Raw genomic sequence first — 24535 nt, 5'->3', positions numbered from 1 at the left:
GCAGCACTGAAGACAGGTTCCGAGAGAACGCTGGCTGCAGGACATGACAAGATCCCCAAGGCGTACGTGGCGAGCTCAGGCAATTTATCCAGATTGGAAGCCTAAAATGAGCAGGGCTCAAGTTGCACAATAATGGAATCGATGTTTCCTTGCATATACTCATATATCTGTGTGTCCTCCTCTTTTTCCTTGTCCAGCTGTTTTGTTTTCGCATGAGTATATGTCCTTGTCACTTTCCCATGTGTTTGTGTTGTGTTGTGAGTTGTTTGTCACCTTTTGGACACCTTTGAGGGTGTTTTCTAGGTGTTTTTCTGTGTTTGTGATTGCCTGCCATTGTTTCCTATGCAGTTCGAGTTCGGTTCGTCGAACGTTCGACGAGCCGAACTCGAACGGGACCTCCGTTCAGCGAACCGACCTCGAGCCGAACCGGGACCGGTTCGCTCATCTCTACTCGTTAGTGAACTTACGGGTGATATCAATATGTTCCTTAAGAGAGTCCTCCAAGCCAGTGAGATTCTTTTTTTCCTCCTCCAATAACAGTCTCATGAGCCTGAGGGAACTTTCAGTCGCCTCCTTTTCCCACAGGCTCATGAAATCCACATTTTTATGTCGGAATCCAGGCTGCAATGTAATCCTCAAATGCCGTGGGACTATCCTGTCCTTTAGGTAGCTCTCCAAAGACTGGACCTCCCACCAAGATGTTATACGTTCCTTATAGACCCTGGTGAGATCCTTAAATGCCCCACTCAGAGTAGGTGTATACCTCTTTAATACAAGATTTTTTTCGGAAAATACGTCTCTAGCCTCCGTGGCCCATTGTCTAGTGTCTAGATCAGTAGATAGGAAACCTGCCATTAAGCGAAAGTATCAGATACAAAAATAGCAAAATGCCCTGGGGATCCACAGTAGCAGTAGTATATATAGCTGAATCCAAGAGGAGCAGTGAACAATAGGATAAACAAGACCTAAAATATAACGTTTATTAAATATACATAAAATGAGCAGAAGCTCACAGGTGAGTAAAAACAATAGCCAGCACACAATAAATAATGGTGCTAAAAACAATAGCCAGCACACAGTCAATAATGGTGCTATAATAGGGCATACATAGAAAAAGCCCAAGTCAGATCACCCTTGGTAAGGAGAATACAAGATGACAGCCCTCAGAGCAACTAAGGAGCCTCCTATGAATTACCCAAAGGATGATCAGACAAACAATAGAGACACCTACCTCCTTACTGCCAAATACTGGGGGTACAGTGGAGGGCAATAGTGTCCCAAAACTGCTTCTTATGGATCAAGAAAAACGTATTTCTCATTTAATCCCCTATAGGGAACGTTCTTACCAGATCCTGAAGAGATGGCAGGGCGACTATACCAAATTAATCAGGTCTCCTAGGGGAGCTGTCAATCAGCTCTTCAAATCCCACAGGAATGCCACGAATGCTCCTCTTGGATTCAGCTATTTATACTACTGCTACTGTGGATCCCCAGGGCATTTTGCTATTTTTGTTGTTGACAGATGTGACAAGCTTTTATTCTCTGGGAGGCGTATTGTCTGAAGCTGGGGGCTACCCAATATGGTTGCATCTGGTTCATGATTGAGTTTGTGCTACCGTGTGTGGGGTAGTGGAGTACTTGGAAAATGGCAGGGAACCAACTGCGTGGCAGGACGGGAAGTCCGTTTAGGCGCCAAATCCCCTCCACCTTTTCTGCCCCCTTGGCCCGCCATACAGCCTTTTCTTCCTCAGAGGCGTTTTCTTGTGTCTCAAAGAGGTTCTGCATTTCTTCCTCCGTCGTTGACACTGTTTCCGTCTCCTTCAAAGGGAGTAAGGCGGCTTGTTTTGCTGTTTGATCGGCCAAGCGATTTCCCCTTGCCTCGGGTGTTTGAGCCTTGGTGTGGGCAGCAACCTTTATGATTGCTAGCTGTTTTGGTATCAAGGCTACTTCCATTAGTTTCTTCACTGAGGCTCCATGCCTGATGGGATTTCCTGTTGCTGTGAGGAATCCTCTAGTCTGCCAGATAGTGCCAAAATCGTGCACAATGCCGTGTGCATAGGCTGAGTCCATGTAGATGTTCGCTGTTCGTTCTTCCAGAAACTCAATTGCCCAGATGAGGGCAAGAAGTTCTGCTTCTTGAGCAGATATGCGTGGAGGTAGCGGTTGTTTGGCTAAGACTGCATATAGAGTCACTACTGCAAATCCGGTGTGGAACTTGCCTGCTTCATCAGCGTATCTGCTACCATCCACAAAAAGTTCAAAGTCTGGATTTGTAAGCGGTGTTGCCTGTATATTGTGCAGGGGCTTTGCCTCATGTTCAATGAGTTCCTGACAATCATGATCAAATGGTGCGCTGGTACGTTTGTCACTCTCTTCTGTCCTCTCTTCTGTCCCCCTTCTAAACTTGTAAAGATCAGCAGATCAGCAAGGTTTAGACTTGTAACTCGAGCAAATGAGATGTTTGGGGGTAGCAACAGCATGCACTGGAGTCTGACTTGTCTTGCCATGGAGAGGTGTTTCAACTGCACTTGATTGAGAACAGCATAAATGTCATGGCTGGTAAGGATGGTAGTCGGGAAATCGAGTGAGATTTCAGATGCTTTCTGCAGTATGTTTGAAACTGCTGTAACAGCACGGACACAGGTTGGTGCTGCTTTTGTGACGTTGTCAAGTTGAGAGGAGTAGTACCCGATTATGTGATGTTTGTCCGTCTTCTGGGTGAGTACTCCTACGGCAAATCCTTGAAGCTCTGCTACGAACAGATTAAAGGTGAGATCATAGTTTGGTAGTGCCAGAGCAGGTGCATCAATCACTAGTTCCTTGAGCTTTTGAAAGTTTTGTCGAGCTTCTTCTGTAAGGGAGAAAGGAACATTCTTTGTGCAATCATACAGCGGTTGCATGAGTAGTGACACATTGGGAATCCACCGTCTGCATTTATCTCTGCTTGCTTTGCATCCTACTTCTGCCAGAAAGGTAAGAAGGCTTATTGAAGCCGTTTTACATTCCTCTTTACAAGGGCAGCACAGGACTTCTTCTGGGATATCTTCTGGAATTTGCAGAATAGCAGATCCATCTTCATTGTAGACAATCTGAGCTTGTAGTCTTGATAGTAGATCTTCTCCCACTAGGGCATCTCCACCCAGGGGGGACACTAAGAATTTATGTGTGGTCCCAGTTTCACCTTCAGTGGATGTGTTATTGGGATTATCTGGGCTTGTCCATCAAATCCGGATACTACAGTAGCTTCAGATGAGATGGATCCTTCAGGCACTAGGTTCCTGGGGTTCAGGAGCGTGAGGCTCCTGAGTCCACCAAAGCTCTTATTTCCTTGTTGCCAATGTGAAGGGGGACGTGTATAAATGGACCTCTGGCATCCCTATCCCGTGCTACCGCAAGTCAGGCAGTCTTCTCTTCCTGACCCTCGGGTTGGTTTTGAGTGTCCCTCTTCTTCTTTCTACAGTCTCTGATCACATGTCCTCTGACTCCACAATAGTAGCAGGTCGGTGCCTTCCTTCTTGTACCTTCTGGCTGACCGTCCACTGCTGCTATGACAACTTTCTTGTTACTCCTTTTATCCTTTGCGTCGGTTTCTAAGCCACTTGCTTTGTTGACTAGAAGATCTATGTCTTCCATGTTTCTCCATTCTGGGCAGCACGCTTTCAATCTTTCTGCCAGAGGTGCATGTATTCCATCCATGAAGGATCTTACCATCAGGCGACGTATTGCACCCGCTTGTAAGTCCAGCCCTTCATCTGCGAATGACTGCATCAATCTGTAGTAAAATGAGCTGACATTCTCCACAGGACCTTGATGCATTGCTCCCATTGTGCCTTAGTTCTTTGCTCCTGGGCGCAGAAGAGATTGAGTCTTATCATGAAATCTTGGCCCGATTCCACATTACGGGTATTGTCCGGAACATGTCCTGTCAGGTGGGCAGTGAGTTTGGCATACAGTTCGGGAGACATTTTAACTCTACACAAACCTTCCATGTCCAACCAAGTGCTTCTGTAGGAGACCTGTATTTGGTTCAGGTAACGTGAAAAACTGACTGGGTTTCTAGTCGGGTCTGGAGCATTTTGCAGGAAAGCCATCTGCTCGGCTGGAGTCCAGAGTACGTAGTCATCATACGTACGAGGAACTGCATCTCTGGGAGCATCTGGGTTTTGTGGATTAACAGGTGGTCTTATCAGGACTCTCCTTTCCACTACGGGATAAAGAGGCACTGGTGCTGTGGCTTGTAGCTTGTGCTGTGGGGCTCCACAGGCTAAGCATGTTTCACTCCAGTCCAGATTTTGTTGGCTACAGTTTGTACAGGTCCATTCCGGGGATCCTGTTATTTTTGGAGCTGTTCCAGGAGTAGCTGACAGGTACGGAGGAAGCTGCTGTTCCTTATTAGCCTTCTTCCCAGCTTCTTCCCATGTGTCTGATTCTTCATGGTATATCCAACCTTGATCGTGGGCTGTTTTTGCCATGTCAGAAAGAGTTCTGACTAGTTTAGTCCATGATTTATCTGCTATTACTCCTTCTCTAGTAGCTCTTATTGTGTCCCATTTGTTGGGGTCCAATTGATCCTTCCCCTTCAATCCAAATGTCTTAAAAACTTCCTTGGACTGACTGGCTGTTCTTTTGCCATGATAACACATAATGAGATGTTGCAGGGTGCATCCAGCTCTTCTGTCTTTTGATATTCCTTGCCCCATTCTTCTTCTTCTATCTTCTTCAGCTTTTAGACCCTTGAACGTCCTTTGGACTAAACCTACCTATCCTGGAGATACTCAGAGACTAACTCCTTTTGTATTCCTACCTAAGGTAAGGTCTAGAACCACCTTTCCTGGAGATACTCAGAGACTAACTCCTTTTGTATTCCTACTGAAAGGTGGTGTCCTAACTTCAGAAGGGGCTGAGTATGTTGAATGGTGCTAGGTTACCCTTCTTGTACCAAAGGTACACTCTATATCCGATGGCAATGGCAAACAGGGCTATTCCCACTAACACTAGGGCAGTGAATATCACATCCATTGGACAGAGCAGGTACACTATTCCCTTTCAACACTCACTGATGTATGGGATCTATGACTACCAACAAAGACAACAGCACAGAAGCAAAGCGCAGGAGAGCAGACACGCGACACACGGAGAGGCAGAGAAACACAGAGAAACAAACAAACAACCAAACAAGGCACAGAAAACATCAGCTGGCAAGGCTCTCTCAGTGTTCAATAGAAACCCGCCAATAACCCAGTATCTACTCACAGTGTACCTCTTGCGCGTTGAGGAGATGGGAGATCAGATGTGGGGAGCATAAAGAGAAGAATAAGGTTCAACTCTTACCTGGCCAGGTGTTTCTGGTCCCCACGTCTGGTCACCTCCTCCTCGGCTTGGCAAGACAGTTCACTGCGCCCTGGGATTACAAACACGGGTCCCTGTTCGGGCGCCAGATAATGTTAGGTTGACCTAACGGTCACAGCTGTTGCCAGCGATGTCCGAATGCAGAGAGGGTACCGGTGACCCCCCCTCGGCTATTCCAGCTCTCAATGAAAACAAGCAAACGCCGTTATACACATAAGACTGGAGATGTGCGGCTCCGAATAGAAAGTGTATTGGTATTGTTTACATTACAAAGTTATACAAAGTTGATTAGGGCGTAACTATGCAACATACATAATCATTAATCTACATTCATTAAGGCGTGGATTGCTTATTCCCAGCAAGAGAAATTAATATAATGACTTATACTCCCATAACAAGATGTTTTTCAGTCGTCTCTAAGTCAAAACATTCTGCGTCCTTGAGGTTGGTCTCACAGTTTATTACGCAAATAAGTCTGGTTTGGTCTTGCCAGGGAGAATGAATTTCTATTATTTTCTAAGTCAGTGAAAAAGGTTAACTCTTTCCTCACATTACCAATGCGCAAAGGACATGTTGAGGAACATGAAGGAGGCAGGAGTCATCAGTGATAGATGTAGCCCCTGGGCCGCTCCATTGGTCCTAGTGAAAAAGAAGGATGGCACAATGAGGATGTGTGTGGATTACCGGAAGATCAACCAAATAACTCATAAAGATGCATACCCTCGTCCCCGTATTGAAGAATCACTGGCTGCATTGAGGACTGCAAATTACTTTTCTACTCTCGACCTTACTAGTGGTTACTGGCAGGTGTCTGTTGCAGAGGAGGACCGGGAGAAGACCGCTTTCACTACTCCGATGGGTCTCTGCGAGTTCAACAGCATGCCCTTTGGGTTGTGTAACGCACCAGGAACCTTCCAGAGGCTGATGGAGTGCTGCTTGGGACATCGCAATTTCGAAACTGTCCTGCTATACTTGGATGACGTCATCGTCTACTCCAAGATGTATGAAGCACACCTGGAACATCTTGCCGAAGTGTTTGAGGCGCTCTCCAGGTACGGGATGAAGCTGAAACCATCCAAATGCCATTTGCTGAAGCCCAAAGTTCAATATCTCGGGCATGTGGTTAGTGCAGAAGGTGTAGCACCGGACCCGGAGAAGATCACAGCCATCCAGGGCTGGCCAAGACCTACCACTGTCAGAGAAGTGAGGCAGTTCCTGGGCCTAATGGGCTTTTACCGCTGCTTCATCAAAGGCTACACCAAGATGGCAGCTCCCATGCAAGATCTCCTGGTGGGACAACCCAAGCATGGCAAGACTTCTGGTTCCCCATTCTTCTGGAATAAGGAACAGGAAGAATCCTTTCAGCAGATGAAGTTGGCCTTGACCGGAGAAGAAATCCCGCCTACGGTCTTCCGTTCATCTTATACACTGATACCAGCAACATGGGCTTGGTTGCTGTCCTGTCCCATATGCAGAATGGCAAGGAGAAGGTAATAGCCTATACAAGCAGGAAGCTCCGTCCTACGGAAAGGAATCCTGAGAATTATAGTTCCTTTAAACTGGAGTTCCTGGCCTTTGTCTGGGCAGTGACAGAGAGGTTCAAGCATTACCTCGCTTCTGCGAAATTCACTGCATACACGGACAACAATCCCCTGACCCACTTTGACATGGCGAAGCTTGAGGCCCTAGAACAATGCTGGGTAGCTCGGCTGGCGAATTATGACTTCACCATAAAGTACAGGGCTGGCCGAAAGAATACCAATGCAGATGCGTTATCCAGGATGCCACACTTACCTGACGACGGGGTGGATTAAGATGAGTTGGAAAAGATTGAATTACCTGCGTTCCATCAACCTGACAGTCTGGAAGACACCAGACCATACAGTGGTCAGCAGAAGGCAGCCTTCAAACCATTACCCTACCATGGGTGGCAAGAAGCCCAGGATAACGATCCGGCAGTCAGGCTGGTTAAGGAGATGATTTCTCAAGCTGATGCCAGATTGGGGCCCATGGCCCCAGCAGAAGCCCAGAGGGTTTGGAAGGAAAGGAGCCGGCTGTATCTGCAAAAAGGCAAATTGTATAGAGGACTCATTAACCCCAAGACGCATGAGAGGATCTGGCAGATTGTAGTGCCACAGACATACGTACCCGTGGTCCTAGAGGCTTATCATGATGGAGCTGGACACTTCGGCTTGAAGAAGTTGTAAATGTTGCTGAGAGAGCGCTTTTACTGGGCTGGGATGAGAGAATCCATTGAAGCATGGTGTAGCGAATGTGGTCCCTGCGTGCTAAGAAGAAAGCATGGTACCAGCCAGAAAGCCCCGTTACATCCAATTGTCACCCACCAGCCGCTGGAATTTGTCGCTCTGGATCATGTGAAGCTCACACCAAGCAGGAGCGGATATACTTATGCTCTTACAATAGTGGATCACTAGTCAAGGTTCATGGTGGTGGTACCCATCAAGGATCTGACAGCTCGCACAGCGGCAAGGCTCTTCCAGGCATTTTTCTGCCGGCCAGATGGCTACCCGGAGAAGGTGCTTACTGATCAAGGCCCTGCCTTTGAAGCCGAGATCTTCCAGGCGTTTTGCAGTTTGTATGGGTGCAAGAAGATCCGTACCATGCCATATCATGCCCAGACTAACGGGATGTGTGAGAAGATGAACCATTTGGTCCTCAATCTGCTAAAGACCTTACCCTTAGAAGAGCGGAGCTTGTGGCCTGAAAGACTGCCCGATCTTGTAGCCATGTATAACAACATCCCTAGCAGTTCCACCAAGTGTACACCAGCGTACCTGATGAGGGCGAGGCCTGGAAGGTTGCCGGTGGACGTGGACATGGATATAGAGGTCCCTGAGACCATTTCCCCAACCACAGACTGGGATACCAAATGCCAGATGCAGTACCGGCAGATCCAAGAGTATGTAGAGAAGAATCTGAGCCAGAGCAGGGGAAGGCAAGAGCAGCGCTTTAATAGACACAAGCTGCCCCCTTTGCGGGACCACCTGAAGAGGTGTCCGGAACCCCTGAAGATAGTAGAGGAAGGTCCTATTCCCACTCCAGGCGCAGAGAAGGAAAAAGAGGTGATCCACACCATAATGGGTGACTTCCCAGCTGGTTGGCCCATGCAGAATGGAGCAGTGATTGTTCCCGTTATAATGTTCCCACAACCCGTGGAAGATACAGAACCAGAAGGGTCTATCAGTACCGCACCCACACCTGCACCCAGGGATGCACCAACACCTACACCACGCCTCCGTAGGTCCCTACCAGCTGTGCCCGACCTTAGGAGTGAGGGACCCATAAATCACCCTATCCCGCTGAACTTAGGTGAACCCGTATGGCTGAGAAGGTCCACACACCCTAACTTAGGTCAGCCACCACTCAGGTTCAGGGAGACCAGAGTGTAGTGAGGGGTGTCCGTATGTTGTGTATATGAGCAAATGCTAATCAACTGTGTATCTAACCTGATTGTTGTTACAGTTAACCCCGTTTTCCATTTACAAATGGACCAAGACATCAGGACTGGTGACGTCACCCCAAAAACTTTCTTGAGTCCTGTAAATATCCCTAACTACCTTCTTGTTATTCTTCACCTGCACGGCCTCTGGAGAGGTAGATTGGAGGTAGGGCCTGCGGTGGAGTAGGCCGAAGCCCACCCACTACTGAAACCGGTGGCTAACCTCCAGGCCAGGGGTCCCCGGACTTGGGGCCCTTGAGATGGACTGCCGGGTTAGGCACTTTTTACCCGGACCGTGTAGGCCTTACCCAGAACTCCTGTGGACTGGGAAAAGGGGTGCCCACCATTCTTAGCGGTGGCACCAAGGAACCAGGTTGTTTGGGTGGCGGGTGAAGAAGAAGGGAAAGCCATGTGTTTTATGTTTTGCAACGTTAAAGAAATGTGCCTGCCATAAAGGGAAGAAATGTTTACAATGTTTTTCACCATTTTCCCGTTTCTTATAGAGAAAAATAAACGTCAGTGGTCGGACAGCCCGCGGACAGACTGTATTCAACCAAGGGGGAATGTGACGCCCTGGCGCCGCCAGGTGGTCAGAGAGGAACAATTCACCTGACATAACACCAATCCACAACAGGTACCATCTGCCACAAAATCCTAGTCACCCCCCAGGGTAGGAAGGACCCACCAGTGAGCAGGACCAGGTGGATTGGGAGCGCCCACCTAGGGGCGGGAACACAGTAGTTCAGGTTGGAGTTCAGTGGCGTCAAGGTCAAGGCTGTACCTAGTGGAGGGTAGCCAGGGTAGTGGCCCTGGTCTACTGGGTAGGTGGCAAGCAGTGGACCGTGTCCAAAGGCGACGGGAGTCCGGTCACGGGAAATCCAAAGTGGACCAGGACAGGGTTGGAGCCCACCGGTACCGAAAGCGGAGATCCGGTCCGGAAACCGTGCACAGGCGGGGTACCTGGACCCTAGCTAGAAGACGGTTGTAAGCCCCTTCTCTAATTAACCAGGACAGGAGCAAGGTTCCAGACGTTGTTCCAGAAGTGTTAGCCCAGATAGAGCGAAACGGCAGCCCATCGCGGGGGATAGGGTATCCGGAAACACCCACTGAGATCCCAAGGGTCAGTTTTCGCAGGCACGACTCCCAACCACAACAGCACCGGGAGTGGACTTCCCCGTTCCATACGGAGTCGTCCAGAATTGAGAAAATTACAGAGTGAGTGCCGGAGGAAGGGACATCGGTACACCAGCCTGGGTGTGGGACCAGAGTACACTCGGACACGGCAGCCGGCCACTGACACCTTGGTTTACCAACAGACTTGTGTGCAATTATTCAACAGTGAGTACACCAACATTCCCCGGTCCGGCCTGGCGTGCCACCTCCGGCCTACATCACTCCTGGACACTGAGCCCCGGGGCATCCACCTCTACCCACAGAGGGGTTAAACAACCAGCTGCCACTCCATCGCCCCCGGGTGCTCTCTTTAACAGCAGCAGTGGTACTCCATATTACCACACACCGTGGGTGGCGTCACGAAGTATCCACAGCAATCCCCGTACATATACGCCCCCTTTTATTTGAGTGTCCGCGCGACCCCCTGGTTCGGAAACCCCTCGCGGATTGGGATCCGAGCAGCCCTGCTGCTGCTGACGTGGGGGCGGCACAATATTGTTCCTGCTTTACACCTGGACTTCTGCTCGCTGCTTGAAGACTTCCTAGCACAATCTCTCTCTCTTGCTTCAGACCCCTTGCTTCTCCCACTCGGTGACTTCGGGTCTCACTTCCCCTGTAAAGAAGGGGGCTTTCAGGTGCTGTCCTAACACCAACCCTGAGCCAGAGGCTCCATACCTCCAGTACTCTTCACACCCAAGATTGTAATACTTATATATGTTCTGAGGATTTCGATAGCGTAGGGCAATGACAATCAGAGACGAGTTCTTGGTACAAGATATTTTATAATATGTAACCACGGTAGATACACAACGGAAAACACAGCGGTACAAATACACACAATACCTTCCTGAAAGGAGCGAAGGGAATTCCCGGGGCCACGCACCGGACTCCCCCAGGGAGACCACCAGAGCGAACCCCTATACAGGGACTGTCCGGCAATCACCCCGGAAGGCCTAAATGCGCAGCAGCCGGGACACAAGGGGCAAGCGGTAAAAGTCCAGGAGTGTCCGTACGGGATGAATGTCCAGAGTGGTTACGAACCAGAGAGAACCGGGCAGAGTGCTGACCGAAGATGGCAGACGGAATCCGGGCACAGCTTGAGAAACCGGGTAAGGTCCAGAGTCGGTCGGTCGGTAGTCTTTAGGAGGATCCAAAGGCAAACAGGATTAGCAGCAGCAAAGCAGGAGCACACAGCAAGCAGTATACTCAGGCACTGGACTAGGCTTAGAGGCGGCCTTTTAAGCAGCTGGACAGGAAGTAGGGCAACAGAACAGTAAACTCCATGTTAACCGAGGGCAAGCTCATTCAAAAGAGAACTGGAAAACCTGGAAACCTGACAAAGATTTTCTGGGTCCAACCCGCCTGAAGTGGGCACGCCTGGCTTGGACTGGCAGGTCAGGTTCCAACATGTTTTCTTCACTCTGTCCGCATACTAACTTTCTAAGATGGCTGCTTCCTGCTAGTGATGTGTCGGTCGTGAACGATCCGACACAAAGATCCGGCTCCCCCTACTGTGACCGACAGGAGCCAGATCACCAGTGAGAGCCACTAAAATCTCTAAATAGCTCTTTTTGCCGCTGAAACCCTGCCCACCCGCGGCTAAACTCCGCCTACTCAACAATCTAATTGGTCACTTGTAAGTGGGTGGGGTTTAGCCCCGGGTGGGAGGGGTTTTGGCGGCGTTACTATAATCTTAAATCACCTGGGATGAACACATATTTTATAAGCCGAGAACGATACGAAAGATCTGGCTCTTTTTGGTGAGCGGAGCCATGGGAACCGGATCACCAAAAAGAGCCGGACTGCCCATCACTACTTCCTGCAGCCTCTGCTCTGTCTCCACCCACATTAACTATTAATCATCCGACAAAATACCTGTAATACAATAACCCACCAGTAGGTAGCAACATTACCTTATAAAACATCCTAGAACCTTCATATTTCCTTAGGGACTCTGTTACATTAATATTTACATTTTTTACACATACAGTGGGGGTAAAAAAGTATTTAGTAAGCCACCAATTGTGCAAGTTCTCCCACTTAAAAAGATGAGAGTGGACTGTGTTTGACATCATAGGTGACCACAACTATTTTAGACAAAATTAGTAAATAAAATCCAGAAAATCACCTTGACTGATTTGGCAAAATTTTGTTTTTGCAAATTATGATGGAAAATAAATATTTAGTCAACTAAAAACATGCAAGATTTCTGGCTCTCACAGATCTGCAACTTCTTCTTTAAGAGGCTCCTGTGTGCTCCACTCATTACCTGTATTAATGGCACCTGTTCGAACTTGTTATTCGTATAAAAGACACCTGTCCACAACCTCAAACAGTCACACTCAAAACTCCACTATGGTGAAAACCACAGAGCTGTTGAAGGACACCAGAAACAAAATTGTAGCCCTTCACCAGGCTGGGAAGACTGAATCTGCAATATTCAAGCAGCTTGGTGTGATGAAATCAACTGTGGGAGCAATAATAAGAAAATGGAAGACATACAAGACCACTCATAATCTCCCTTGATCTGGGGCTGCATGCAAGATCTCACCCCGTGGGGTCAAAATGATCACAAGAACAGTGAGGAAAAATTCCAAAACCAGACGGGGGAACTAGTGAATGACCTGCATAGAAGACAACGGTAACAAAGGCTACCATCAGTAACACAGTACACCGCCATGGACTCAGATCCTGCAGTGCCAGACGTGTTCCCCTACTTAAGCCAGTACATATCCGGCCTGTCTGAAGTTTGCTATAAAGCATTTGGATTATCCAGAAGAGTATTGGGAGAATGTCATATGGTCTGATGAAACCAAAGTAGAACTGTTTGGTAGAAACACAACTCGTCGTGTTTGGAGGAGACATAATTCTGAGTTGCATCCAAAGAACACCATACCTACTGTGAAGCATGAGGGTGGCAGCATCATTCTTTGGGGCAGTTTCTCTGCAAAGGGACCAGGATGACTGATCCGTGTACATGAAAGAATGAATGGGGCCATGTATTGTGAGATTTGAGTGCAATCCATCAGCAAGAACATTGAAGATGAAACGTGGCTAGATCTTTCAGCATGATAATGATCCCAAGCACACTAAGAACCATATGAAGGTCCTGGAGTGGCCTAACCAGTCTACAGATCTCAACCCCATAGAAAACCTTCAGAGGGAGTTGAAAGTCTATGTTGCCCAGCGACAGACCCAAGACATCACTGCTCTAGAGGAGATCTGCATGGAGGAATGGGCCAACATACCATCAACAGTGTGTGCCAACCTTGGGAAGACTTACAGAAAATGTTTGACCTCTGTCATTGCCAACAAAGCATATATAACAAAATTTTGAGATTTACTTTTGTTATTGACCAAATATTTATTTTCCACCATAATTTAAAAAAAAAATCTTGCCAAATCAAGGTGATTTTCTGTATTTGTTTTCTCATTTTGTCTCTCACAGTTGTCGTCTACCTATGATGTCAATTACAGGCCTCTCTCATCTTTTTAAGTGGGAGAACTTGTGTAGCGTCCCTGAAGCCATCAGGAGCTACAATGAACTGCATCCTGTCAAAGGGACCCTGAAGACCAGTGCCGGCAACACCAAAAGATTCATATAATCCCTGTTTTTCACTTCCCAAGGACTGGTGACAGACTAGGGTTGGACTCAATGGATGGCCACCTAGGGGTGGAACCAATCCAGTCCACTAGACGACAACCAGGGAAAAGGTGTCAGACAGTCAGTAAGTGGAAGTGAAAGGAGACGGATGTAACAGTACTGACGGGAGAGAGTAGCAGTGACCTGTCAGGCTCAGGCATGTGGTTGCCGAAGGAGTAAGGTGGAGTACTCTTGGAACCATAGCACCGACGAGGTGCAGAGCCCTAGGTCAGGAAAACGCTCCAAGCAGACCTGAAAAAAATCTGCACGGTGAGGTGACCATCCAGGTGATGTTATTGCGCAGGCGCGAGATTATGGGCGGTGCTGTGAATGTCATCACCAGCGTAATCCAAGTAGCCGCCCATAATCTCGCGCCTGCACAATAACATCACCGGCGCTCGCGATTTGAAAACAGTGCTCAGTCCCGCGATAGTGACACTGCGCATGCGTGAGACTTCAGGAGCACTGCGGAACATGAGGGTGGCGGCCTCATCTATGTAAATGAACACTGGGGGACGGCGAACAGCGGCAGGAGGGGGAATAACTGACGAAATACAGCCCGCCCACAGGGCCAGCAAACCTCACTACCATAGCAAAAGGTAATATTTTATAAAGTTGTTATTTAGGTCTGAAAGGGGGGCCTGTAGCAAGATGAACCTTACTAGAATGCAGCCCATGAGCTGCAGAAAGGGATTCTTTTAGTTTAATAGCGTAAATTCTGGTGACAGGTTCCATTTAAGTGATCAAGTGAGCAGCACTTGTTAACTTGCAATTACTTAAGTACACTGTCATGTACAGAGGCAAAATATGTCTCTAGGTGTGGGATTTCCAAACTTGTGTGGCTTCATGCCCAGGATATTTAACAGGATTGCCACACCATGTATATAATTCCATAAACATACCTACCTTCCTTAATTTTTATTAACTTTCTGGGGATATTGTAAGAAAAACAGCAAATTGTTACCTTTCCTTTCCTTATGGTATTTTTTATGTAACTGGATTCCAAGTCCTATAACTTTATTTCTTCACCATTGTGGCTGTATGAGGGCTTTTTTTTTTTACCAAATGAGTCATACTCATTAACAGAAGCTATTTGAAGTACATTTACAGCAGATGCAGAAAGTCTACACACCCCTGTTAAAATGCCAGATTTTTGTTATTTTGGAAAAAAAAGAAATCTTTTTGGGTGGAAAAAGAAAAGAACTAAAATAATATGGTTGGATAAATATGCACACCCTTAAATGGAATCTGTGAATAGGTTTTTGCTATGTAATCTGAGAGCAGCATGATGTTGCGACTGAGTGCCTGATCACAGTGATGGTTCACTTACGTTAATGATCACCTCTCCCCATCTGTCGCTCATCTTCTGTCTCTAACCTCCTGTCTCGACCATTCACAGCTAAGGAACTGTCCTACTCATGAAGACGGGAATACTCTGGACCTGATCTTCTCCCGCCTCTGCTCAGGGCATGATCTTACTAACTACGCACTGCCTCTCTCTAACCACAGCCTTCTTTCCTTCTCTGTAAATAACTGTCAATTTGATAAGGAAACCCCTACTTACCACACATACAGAAATCTATACCCAGAAACCTATGAACAATCTACAGTCATCATTGGCCCAATCTCCTCCCTCTCTTGTCCTGAATCAGCTCTGAAAGGAAAGAGCCCTTGATGAAGCTACACTCCCTACACCCAGAACACCCTGGCACACATGATGACAACCCTGGTACACGCTGCCATCACGTTTTCTCCAGCACTGCTCCAGGTGTGCCAAGCGTCAGTGGAGAGAATCACTTTTGACAGAAGATTTCATCCATTCTATGTGTATGTTTAACCCCTTCACGACTTTTGACGTAAGTTGACTTTATGGTCGGATAGGGGTTCACAACCTGACGGATATTTACATCATGGTGATCGTGCGGGCACAGGAGCTGTGACCGCTCAATCGCCGTCGGGAGCTCTGCATGAGTTATAGCTAAGCTTTGCTGTCACAGCCAGGGATCGTCCCCGCGCCACCCCTGGCTGTTTAACGCTCTTGATGCTGCTCTACTACCAGATTGGGACCCCTCATGATATTTCCATTGCCATGGAAACCTGAGGTCATCATTTCGACCTCCAGGTCACCCAGCTACCGCAAGCGACTTACACCTTGCCAGGAGCATGGTTTAAGACGCTTGTATCAGTGTAAAACTGACAGGTATAATGTATTGCGATTCTTCTGCATCACAATACACTATACCAGAGATGACAGTAATAAAAGTTTAAGTCCCATATAGGAACTAAATAAAAAAGTGATAAAAAAAGTTTTAAAAAATTGTACAAATATTTAAAAAAAAAATAAAAAATAAAGAACAAAAAATGAAAAAACATTCTACTAATAAATATGTATATTTATGTAAAAACAAAAATATACGAAAAAAGTATACACATTTGATATAGCCAATCTATAAAACTGTCACACTAGTTGACCCCTTCAGTGAACACCGTAAAAAAAGTACCAAAAAAAGTCTTTTCATCATACAGCTGACAAAAAAGTGGAATAAAACGTGATAAAAAAGTCATATGCAAATAAAAATGGTATCGCTGAAAATGTAATCTTGTCCCTCAAAAAACAAGCTGCCATAGAGCTCCGTAAGCCAAAAAAATAACAAAAGCTATAGCTCCCAGAATACAGAAATGCAAAAACAATTTTTTTTCTAGAAAATTGTTTTCATGGTGTAAAAGTGGCAAAACAAAAACATCAAAAAAAATATAAATGTGCTACCACTATATTCGTACTGACCCGAAGAATAAAGCTGTCTTATCAATTTTACAATGGTGTTAAAAAAAACCAAAAAACACAATTCCCAAACTCCTGTTTCTTCTTGATTTTGCTTTGCAAAAAGCAGAATAAAAAGCGATTAAAAAATATGTGGCCCAAAACAGTACTAATAAAACTTTATCATCCGGCAAAAACAAGCCCTCACATGACTCTGTCATCAGAAAAATAAAAACTATAGCCTTTAAAATTTGGTGATGCAAAATCACATTTTAGTGTGATAGTGGCCAAACATAAAAAACACACATAAATCTGGTATCGCTGTAATTGTACTGACCTCAGAAATAAAGCCACCCTGTCACTTATATCCACTTTTATGAATGTCGTAAAAAATAGTAATAAAGATAATTCTTCAACTGTTAATTTGTTCATTCTGCCTTCCAAAGATCGCAGTAAGGCTCAGCTCACATATGTCCTGCGTTCTACGCTGGGTGCTTAAGAAGTGGGGAGCCAGGTGATGGCTAGCAGTGCTTCCCCTTGCTTCATGAAATGTTCATGTCTGTGTTGGGCCCCTGTTGGGGCCTGGGTCAATAGTCATCACAGCCTCTATTACTTGCCAGGTCCTTGTCATAGACAGGGGGCGACACAAAAACACATACCAATCTCTGGTAAAACCACAGGAACTTCTTTATGGTAACTTTCACTTCTTCCATGCTTCAGTCCCTGAGGACCACAAGTGCTGTGTCTGTTCTACCTCGGGGGGAAAACCTTCCTTCTTCCTGGCACTCGCCCTGGGCACTTTTCTCCAGCTGCTGAGTCCTATGCACTCTTTCTCCCTTGGTATCCCCTTCAGTGTGGCTGCCGCACCTCACTCAGTCCCCCAGACGCGTGACAGCTCTCGGCCAGTTCAGAGTTGCGCCGGCGGTTTTGTATCCCGGTGTCCCACCAGTCTTAGGACACTCCACTGCCCGTCCGCAGGGTGAGCTCTTGGTACACGGGAAGATTCCTCCCTTCCTAGACATACATTAGCTCAAGGCTGTGCCTGTATTGTTCTACTCCTACTAACTCTCTCCTCTGACATTCTAAAACCCCCTCTATACTCTCCTCCTTCTTGTCTCCGTCTCCTAGACAACCATCTTTCTACTCTCCCTATGTCCCTGCTAAAGCTTATTAACTATCTAACTACTTCTATCATCCCAATTCCTCCTGCTTAGTCCCTAGTTCCAACTTAACCCTATATCTACAACACCCCTGACCCTGCACTATGTTTCCTGCCTATCATAGCACGAGGGGCCATCACTCCCATTATACATTATTTACAGTTACAGTACAATATGTATTTACATCATAATACACTGCCTTCGTAGGAGTTGGCGCTACTCGCCCCCTCCTATACTTATGTACCGCCCCGCGGCCTCGGCTGCGGCCGCCGAGCCGCTTGGATCCATGCTCGCGTTCTACGGGTGGTGGCTCGAGCCTCTCACGGACCCGGGGGTCACGTCGCTCTGCAAGGGGGTTGGCGTTACACACGGGGGATGCGGGTATTTGGTTTTTGGGATGATTGTTCGTGACGCCACCGACGGGTTGTGGTGATGGTGGACACCACCGCTGCGGTGAAGGTGCTCCCGGGAGCGGTGTAGTGGCACAGCTAGGTGTTGACCCCTCCGTGGGTAGGGGATGTTGGTCCCGGGGCCCGGTCGGGCTGTGGGCAGGGGTGCAGGGCGCAGGGTTGCGGTGCAGCGCGGTGCGGTGCCTGATGGTACTGTTGTACTCATGATTAAATCACACAGAGTCACGAAGGTATGAACGGGGCCCGCAGTCGGCTGCAGGTGCCTAGTCAGGTTGGCAATGTCCGCCTTTCTCCTGCACCTGTGTTTTTAGTGTGACCACTGTGCCTGGGCACTGGTAGTCCGCTCCCCGGCGTGTATGTGTCATAGGAGCCCCTGTTGCCCGCAGACGCTGGCCCTTGGATCTCTGGCCTCTGGCGGTGCCTACTATCCGGACAGGTTGGGCTGTTGCCTTCAAATGGGACTTTGGTGGGAATGAACCCCTGAGGTCCACACCACAATCAGTTAATCTGACTATGGTGGTGGCATATAGCCTAGTCGGGATCTGAGTACCCTGCCTGGTGCTCCGGTATCCAGTTATCTCCCCGGTTCGGTTCCGGCGGGCCACTACCCTTTCCCGGTCCCTTACGGTTCCGTTGGTCATATTCTCGGTCTCCTGCAGGTGGCCACTGCTGTCTGCCTGCCTGACTGTTTTGGAGCAACTCTCCACTCCACTGCCCTGCACAGAACTCTGTACTGAACTGCTTGCTGTTTTCCTGCCTCAGGCCAGCAGACTCCTCAGGGGGCGTGTCTTTCCACCTGACTCCGCCCACCTGGTGTGCCTGTCTAAGGGCTGCTTCTCACTTGCGAGTTTCTCGCAGTAGAGCAATGCGAGAAAAACTCGCATTGGAATCGGACACATGTTAGTGAATGATTCAGCTCTCATCTGCGATTTTTTTCTCAGTCCAAATCGGACCGAGAAAAAAATCGCAGCATGCTGCTTTTTTGCGAGTTTCTACTGCGAGTTTCTCCAATGCAAGTCAATGGGAGCGTGTAAAAAATCGGATGTCACGGGACGGCATTCACACCATCGCAGTGACATCCGATTTTCTAAATACATTTCTCGCATGTTTCCTAAAACACTGGAAACGAGCGATGTCTCCCAATGTCTGTCACTCACTATTCTCTGTCAGTCGCTCTCTCCCTCTCGGTCTCTATTCTCTCTCTGTCGGTCCGTCACTATCTCTGTCCCTCTCTCACAGTCTGTCGGTCAGTTCCCCCCCCCTCTCTCATACTCACCGTTCCCCGATCTCCGGCGCGGCGCTGCATGGCTTTCTCACTGCTGCGGCGGCTTTTACTATTTTGAAAAAGCCGGCCGCTTATTAAACAATCTCGTATTCCCTGCTTTCCCCGCCCACAGGCGCCTATGATTGGTTGCAGTGAGACACGCCCCCACGCTGAGTGACAGGTGTCTCACTGCACGCAATCACAGCAGCCGGTGGGCGGGTCTATACTGTGCAGTGAAATAAATAAATAAATAATTTAAAAAAATGGCGTGCGGTCCCCCCCAATTTTAATACCAGCCAGATAAAGCCATACGGCTGAAGGCTGGTATTCTCAGGATGGGGAGCTCCACGTTATGGGGAGCCCCCCAGCCTAACAATATCAGCCAACAGCTGCCCAGAATTGCCGCATACATTATATGCGACAGTTCTGGGACTGTACCCGGCTCTTCCCGATTTACCCTGGTGCGTTGGCAAATCGGGGTAATAAGGAGTTATTGGCAGCCCATAGCTGCCAATAAGTCCTAGATTAATCATGTCAGGCGTCTACGAGACACCCTCCATGATTAATCTCTAAGTTACAGTAAATAAACACACACACATGAAAAAATCCTTTATTAGAAATAAAAAACACAAACACATTCCCTCATTACCAATTTATTAACCCCCGCAAACCCTCCATGTCCGGCGTACTCCACGGACCTCCAGCGTCGCTTCCAGCATGAAGGTGACAGGAGCTGCAGAAGACACCGCCGCTCCGGTCACCTCCAAGCAGCAACTGAGGTGAGTAGCGCGATCTGCTGAGGTGTCACTGAGGTTACCCGCTGTCACCACTGGAGCTCCCCATCCTGAGAATACCAGCCTTCAGCCGTATGGCTTTATCTGGCTGGTATTAAAATTGGGGGGGACCGCACGCCATTTTTTTTAATTATTTATTTATTTATTTCACTGCACAGTATAGACCCGCCCACCGGCTGCTGTGATTGGGTGCAGTGAGACACCTGTCACTCAGCGTGGGGGCGTGTCTCACTGCAACCAATCATAGGCGCCTGTGGGCGGGGAAAGCAGGGAATACGAGATTGTTTAATAAGCGGCCGGCTTTTTCAAAATAGTAAAAACCGCCGCAGCAGTGAGAAAGCCGTGCAGCGCCGGGGATCGGTGAGTATGAGAGAGGGCTGCTCAATTCAGTCACTCGGGGGATTAGCGGTCACCGGTGAGTCCTTCACTGGTGACCGCTAATCAGGACGCGGCACAGACAGAGCCGCAGCATGACCATGAAGTCGGGTTAAGTTCACCCGAGTTCATTCTGACAGTGCGGCTCTGTCTGTGTCTGCTGTCATCTGCCATTCAGCTCTGCTACATGGCTGTCTGTGTCTGCTGTCAGCGGCCATGTAGCAGCGCTGAATGGCAGATGACATAGTAAAAAATACGCATTACACACGCATTACACACGCATTACACACGCTAGTAAAATCTCAGAAATAGCATCGCACTTGCGTTGCACTCGCACCTAACATGAACTAAAATCAGCCGAGTTTTTTTCAGCCCAGTCGGACCGATTTTACTCGCATAGATGTGTTTCCACCCTAACACTGAGGGAGGCAATCAGGTCTTTGTGGTTGACTGGTGGTACCTTTCTAGTGTGGGGGTGTATGTGGTGAGTGTTGTGACCTGCACTACAATGTACTAGTCACTATAATTGCAGATTTCCAATTTTACTCTGCAACATACATTGCTGCTTGTTTCTGGAAAACACCCATGGACTCAAAATCAGAACTGCACCTGTAAATAAATTCCTAGAGAGGTGTCAGTTCCAAAATGGAGTCATTTGGAGTTTTTGCACATGCTCAAATCAAAGAATATAGCATTTAAGTATTAATTAAACAACGCATAAGCAAAATATGAACGATCATTAGTTTTTAAGGACCATTATCCTCCCAATACGTCCAGACACCAGGTTTCTATGACTATATGTTATCTGCAGTATCTGCAGGCTTAACAATGAGCGCCATGAAAACAAACCCAAAAAATAATAGAGTAATTGTGTTCAATATTTTACCCCACTTGGAATTTTTCTTCTATTTTTTAGTACGTTTTATTGTAAAGTAAATGGTGTCATTGAAAATTACAACTCGCCTGCAAAAATAATCCCTTGTTTATCTATATAATTTTTTAATGAGCCACAATTAGATTTTTTCAAATATTCACATCTTCTTTAAAGCCTGCTTTACACGTTGCAATTTCGCATACGATATCGTATGCGATTTGCAACGCCCCCATCGTATGTGTTGCACGTTCAATTTGTTGAACGTGCCGCACAAACGATTAACTCCTGTTACACGTACTTACCCATCCATACGACCTCGATGTGGGCGGCGAACGTCCACTTCCTGGAAGGGGAGGGACGTTCGGCGTCACATCGACGTCACGTGGCAGCGGGCCAATAGAAGCGGAGGGGCGGAAATGAGCGGGACGTAAACATCCCGCCCACCTCTTTCCTTCCGCATTACCGGCCGGGAGCCGTAGGACGCAGGTAAGATCTGTTCAATGTTCCCGGGGTGTCACACACTGCGATGTGTGCTGCCTCGGGAACATTGAACAACCTCACGTTCAATTCATGAGGAATGGACGACGTGCGTGCGGTGAACGGATTTTCGTTCAATCGCAATCGCACGTAGCTGTTACACACTGCAATGTACCTTACAATGACGGATGTGCGTCACTTACGACGTGACCCCGCCGACACATCATAAGATATATTGCAGCGTGTAAAGCTGACTTTAGGACTGAAAGTTAAGGCACTCTGTTGATTCGTAAAAGAGGATTATTTTCATTCCCTGGGTTGGAAAGAGCGAGCTTCTTGTGGTCCCCATTTAGGATGTGGAATACTGCTTGTGGGTCACATGGTATGCCAGAGACAGTAAAACAGGCATTCTAAAAGTGCGGAAATTACTCTTGTAATTACGTGCATTGCAAATAGGCAGTGCAATAAAAGTTATTCTGGGAGTGCTTCTTTATCAAAGCTTTTCTTATGTTTTTGCTTTAACAGTGTTGTAAACTAACATGCACATTCTTTTTTTCATTTTTAAGCAAAATGGACTTGACAAGTATTCTTACAAAGGTGCAGGAGAAGATAGCAGATGAAGAGCATCAAAAAAAAAAATATGGGCCGTATCTAAATGTGAAACAAATGCCAACATATCAATCTACATTGCGTAAAATGCTGATTTTACCAACCCCATCCAATGGACAACAAGCAACATTATGACCTCATGCATAATGAACATGCCACAGTCTAATGTTCCTTTAATCTTGTAATATGAGTAACTAAACTTTTCTTTATTCAGGTATTGATCAGCCTTTGCATATGTATGAATCTTTTTGGTATACTCTGTTAATTTGTTTCTAAGTTTACCAAACACTGTTGAAATTGCTTGTTTGTCTTCCTCATTCATGCCTTTTAGAAGCTGCTTTCATCTGCTGATCTAGCTAGAAGCTGTTGTTTACAGGCACTCACTGTCCAAGCATTGCTCCCAAAGGGAAAGTCCTTATAAATTGTGTGTGAGTGTGGAAGATGAGAGCAGCTTCTGAAAAGCATAAACTGGGCATATAAACCAGCATTTTCAGCATGGTGTTTGGGAGAAAAAAAAAGGTAATAAAGTATATTGTAAAAATTACAATATGGCAAAGCATTTGCAAACGCTGATAAATAAGTTTATAAAAAAGGTTTTGCTACACTTAGGTAAATAATCTGGAATCATGGAATATCAAAAATAGACAATTTAGCAGTAAGAAAACTACTCTGGATTAGGCTGTTTTTACACATCTGTGATTCATGGTCTGCGCACAGACTACAATGTATGTATTAGCTACAGTTGTAAGAATAAGAACTGATAAGGCCGTAATTTAGGTTGATGCAATCTAGTCATGCATCCCTCTTGCTGATTTTGCAAGTTTTCCCACCTACAAAGAATGGAGAAGTCTGTAATTTTTATTGTAGGTACATTTCAATTGTAACAGACAGAATCCGAAAAAAAATCCAGAAAATCCCATTGTATGATGTGTAATAATTAATTTGCATTTTATTGCAAGAAATAAGTATTTGATACAATAAAAAAATAGAACTTAATATTTGGTACAGAAACCTTTGTCTGCAATTACAGGGGTCAGACGTTTCTAGTAGTTCTTGACCAGGTTTGCACACACTGCAGCAGGGATTTTAGCCCAGGTTTCAAGACTGTCGCTGGGCAACATTGAGTTTCAGCTCCTTCTAAAGATTTTCTATTGTTCGTGTCTAGAGACTGACTAGGCCACTCCAGGACCTTCAAATGCTTCTTATGAAGCTGCTCCTTAGTTGCGCTCGCTGTGTTTCTGGTCATTGTTATGCTGGAAGACTCAGCCACAACCCATCTTCAATGTTTTTACTGGGTAAAGGAGGTTGTTGGCTAAAATCTCGTCATACATGACCTCGTCCAGCCTTCCTTAAATACGGTGCAGTCGTCCTGTTCCCTTTGAAGAAAAAAACCCCCACAGTATGATGTTTCCACCCTCATGCTTCATGGTTGGGACGGTGGTCTTCATCCTTCTTCTACCTCCAAACTCGGTGAGTGGAGTTGATAGCAAAAAGCTCTATTTTTGTCTCATCTGAGCTCATGATCTTTTCCCATGCCTTCTCTGGATTATTGAAATGATGGTCATTAGCAAACTTCAAACAGGCCTGGACTTGTGCTGGCGTGAGCAGGGGGACCTTGCGTGCTCTGTAGGATTTTAATTGATTATGGCGCAGTGTGTTACTAACAGTAATCTTTTGACTGTGGTCCCAGCTCTCTTCAGGTTATTGAGCAGGTCCTCACATGTAGTTTGGAGCTGATTCCTGAACTTTCTCAGAATCATCCTTACCCAACAAGGCGAGATCCTCATAGCACCTCAGACCGAGTATGACTGACAGTCATTGTGTTTGTTTCATTTTCTAATAATTGCACCAACAGTTGTTGCCTTCTCATCAAGCTGCTTGCCTCTTGTCCTGTAGCCCACACCAGCCTTGTGTAGTTCTACAATTTTATCCCTGGTGTCCTTAGACAGCTCTTTGGTCTTGTCCATGGTGGAGAGGTTGAGGTGTGATTGCTTGAGGGTGTGGACAGATTTATTTTATACAGGTAACAAGTTCAAACAGGTGAAATTAATACAGGTAATAAGTGTAGAGTAGGAGGGCTTCCTTAAGGAAAAATAATACGTCTGTGAGAGCTGGTTGGTAGGTGATCAAATACTTATTTCATGCAATAAAACGCAAATTAATTATTTAAAAATCATACAATGTGA

At 46.7% G+C, this 24535-nt stretch overlaps 1 protein-coding gene across 1 annotated transcript in view; it reads left to right on the top strand.

Annotated features, from left to right (window-relative positions):
* Positions 1-23143, top strand: part of LOC142245979 (caspase-8-like) — a 121274-nt gene extending 98131 nt beyond the window's left edge. The window contains exon 9 of the mRNA XM_075318986.1: positions 22307-23143. Within this exon, the coding sequence (XP_075175101.1) occupies positions 22307-22484 (178 nt within the window). The 3' untranslated portion in view covers positions 22485-23143. The remainder of the gene's footprint in view (positions 1-22306) is intronic.
* The last annotated feature ends 1392 nt before the right edge of the window (positions 23144-24535 follow it).

Source organism: Anomaloglossus baeobatrachus, chromosome 7 (genome assembly GCF_048569485.1).
Source record: "Anomaloglossus baeobatrachus isolate aAnoBae1 chromosome 7, aAnoBae1.hap1, whole genome shotgun sequence".
NCBI lineage: Eukaryota > Metazoa > Chordata > Amphibia > Anura > Aromobatidae > Anomaloglossus > Anomaloglossus baeobatrachus.
The sequence above is the reverse complement of the archived record's forward strand: the minus strand, read 5'-3'. Positions and strand labels throughout refer to the sequence as shown.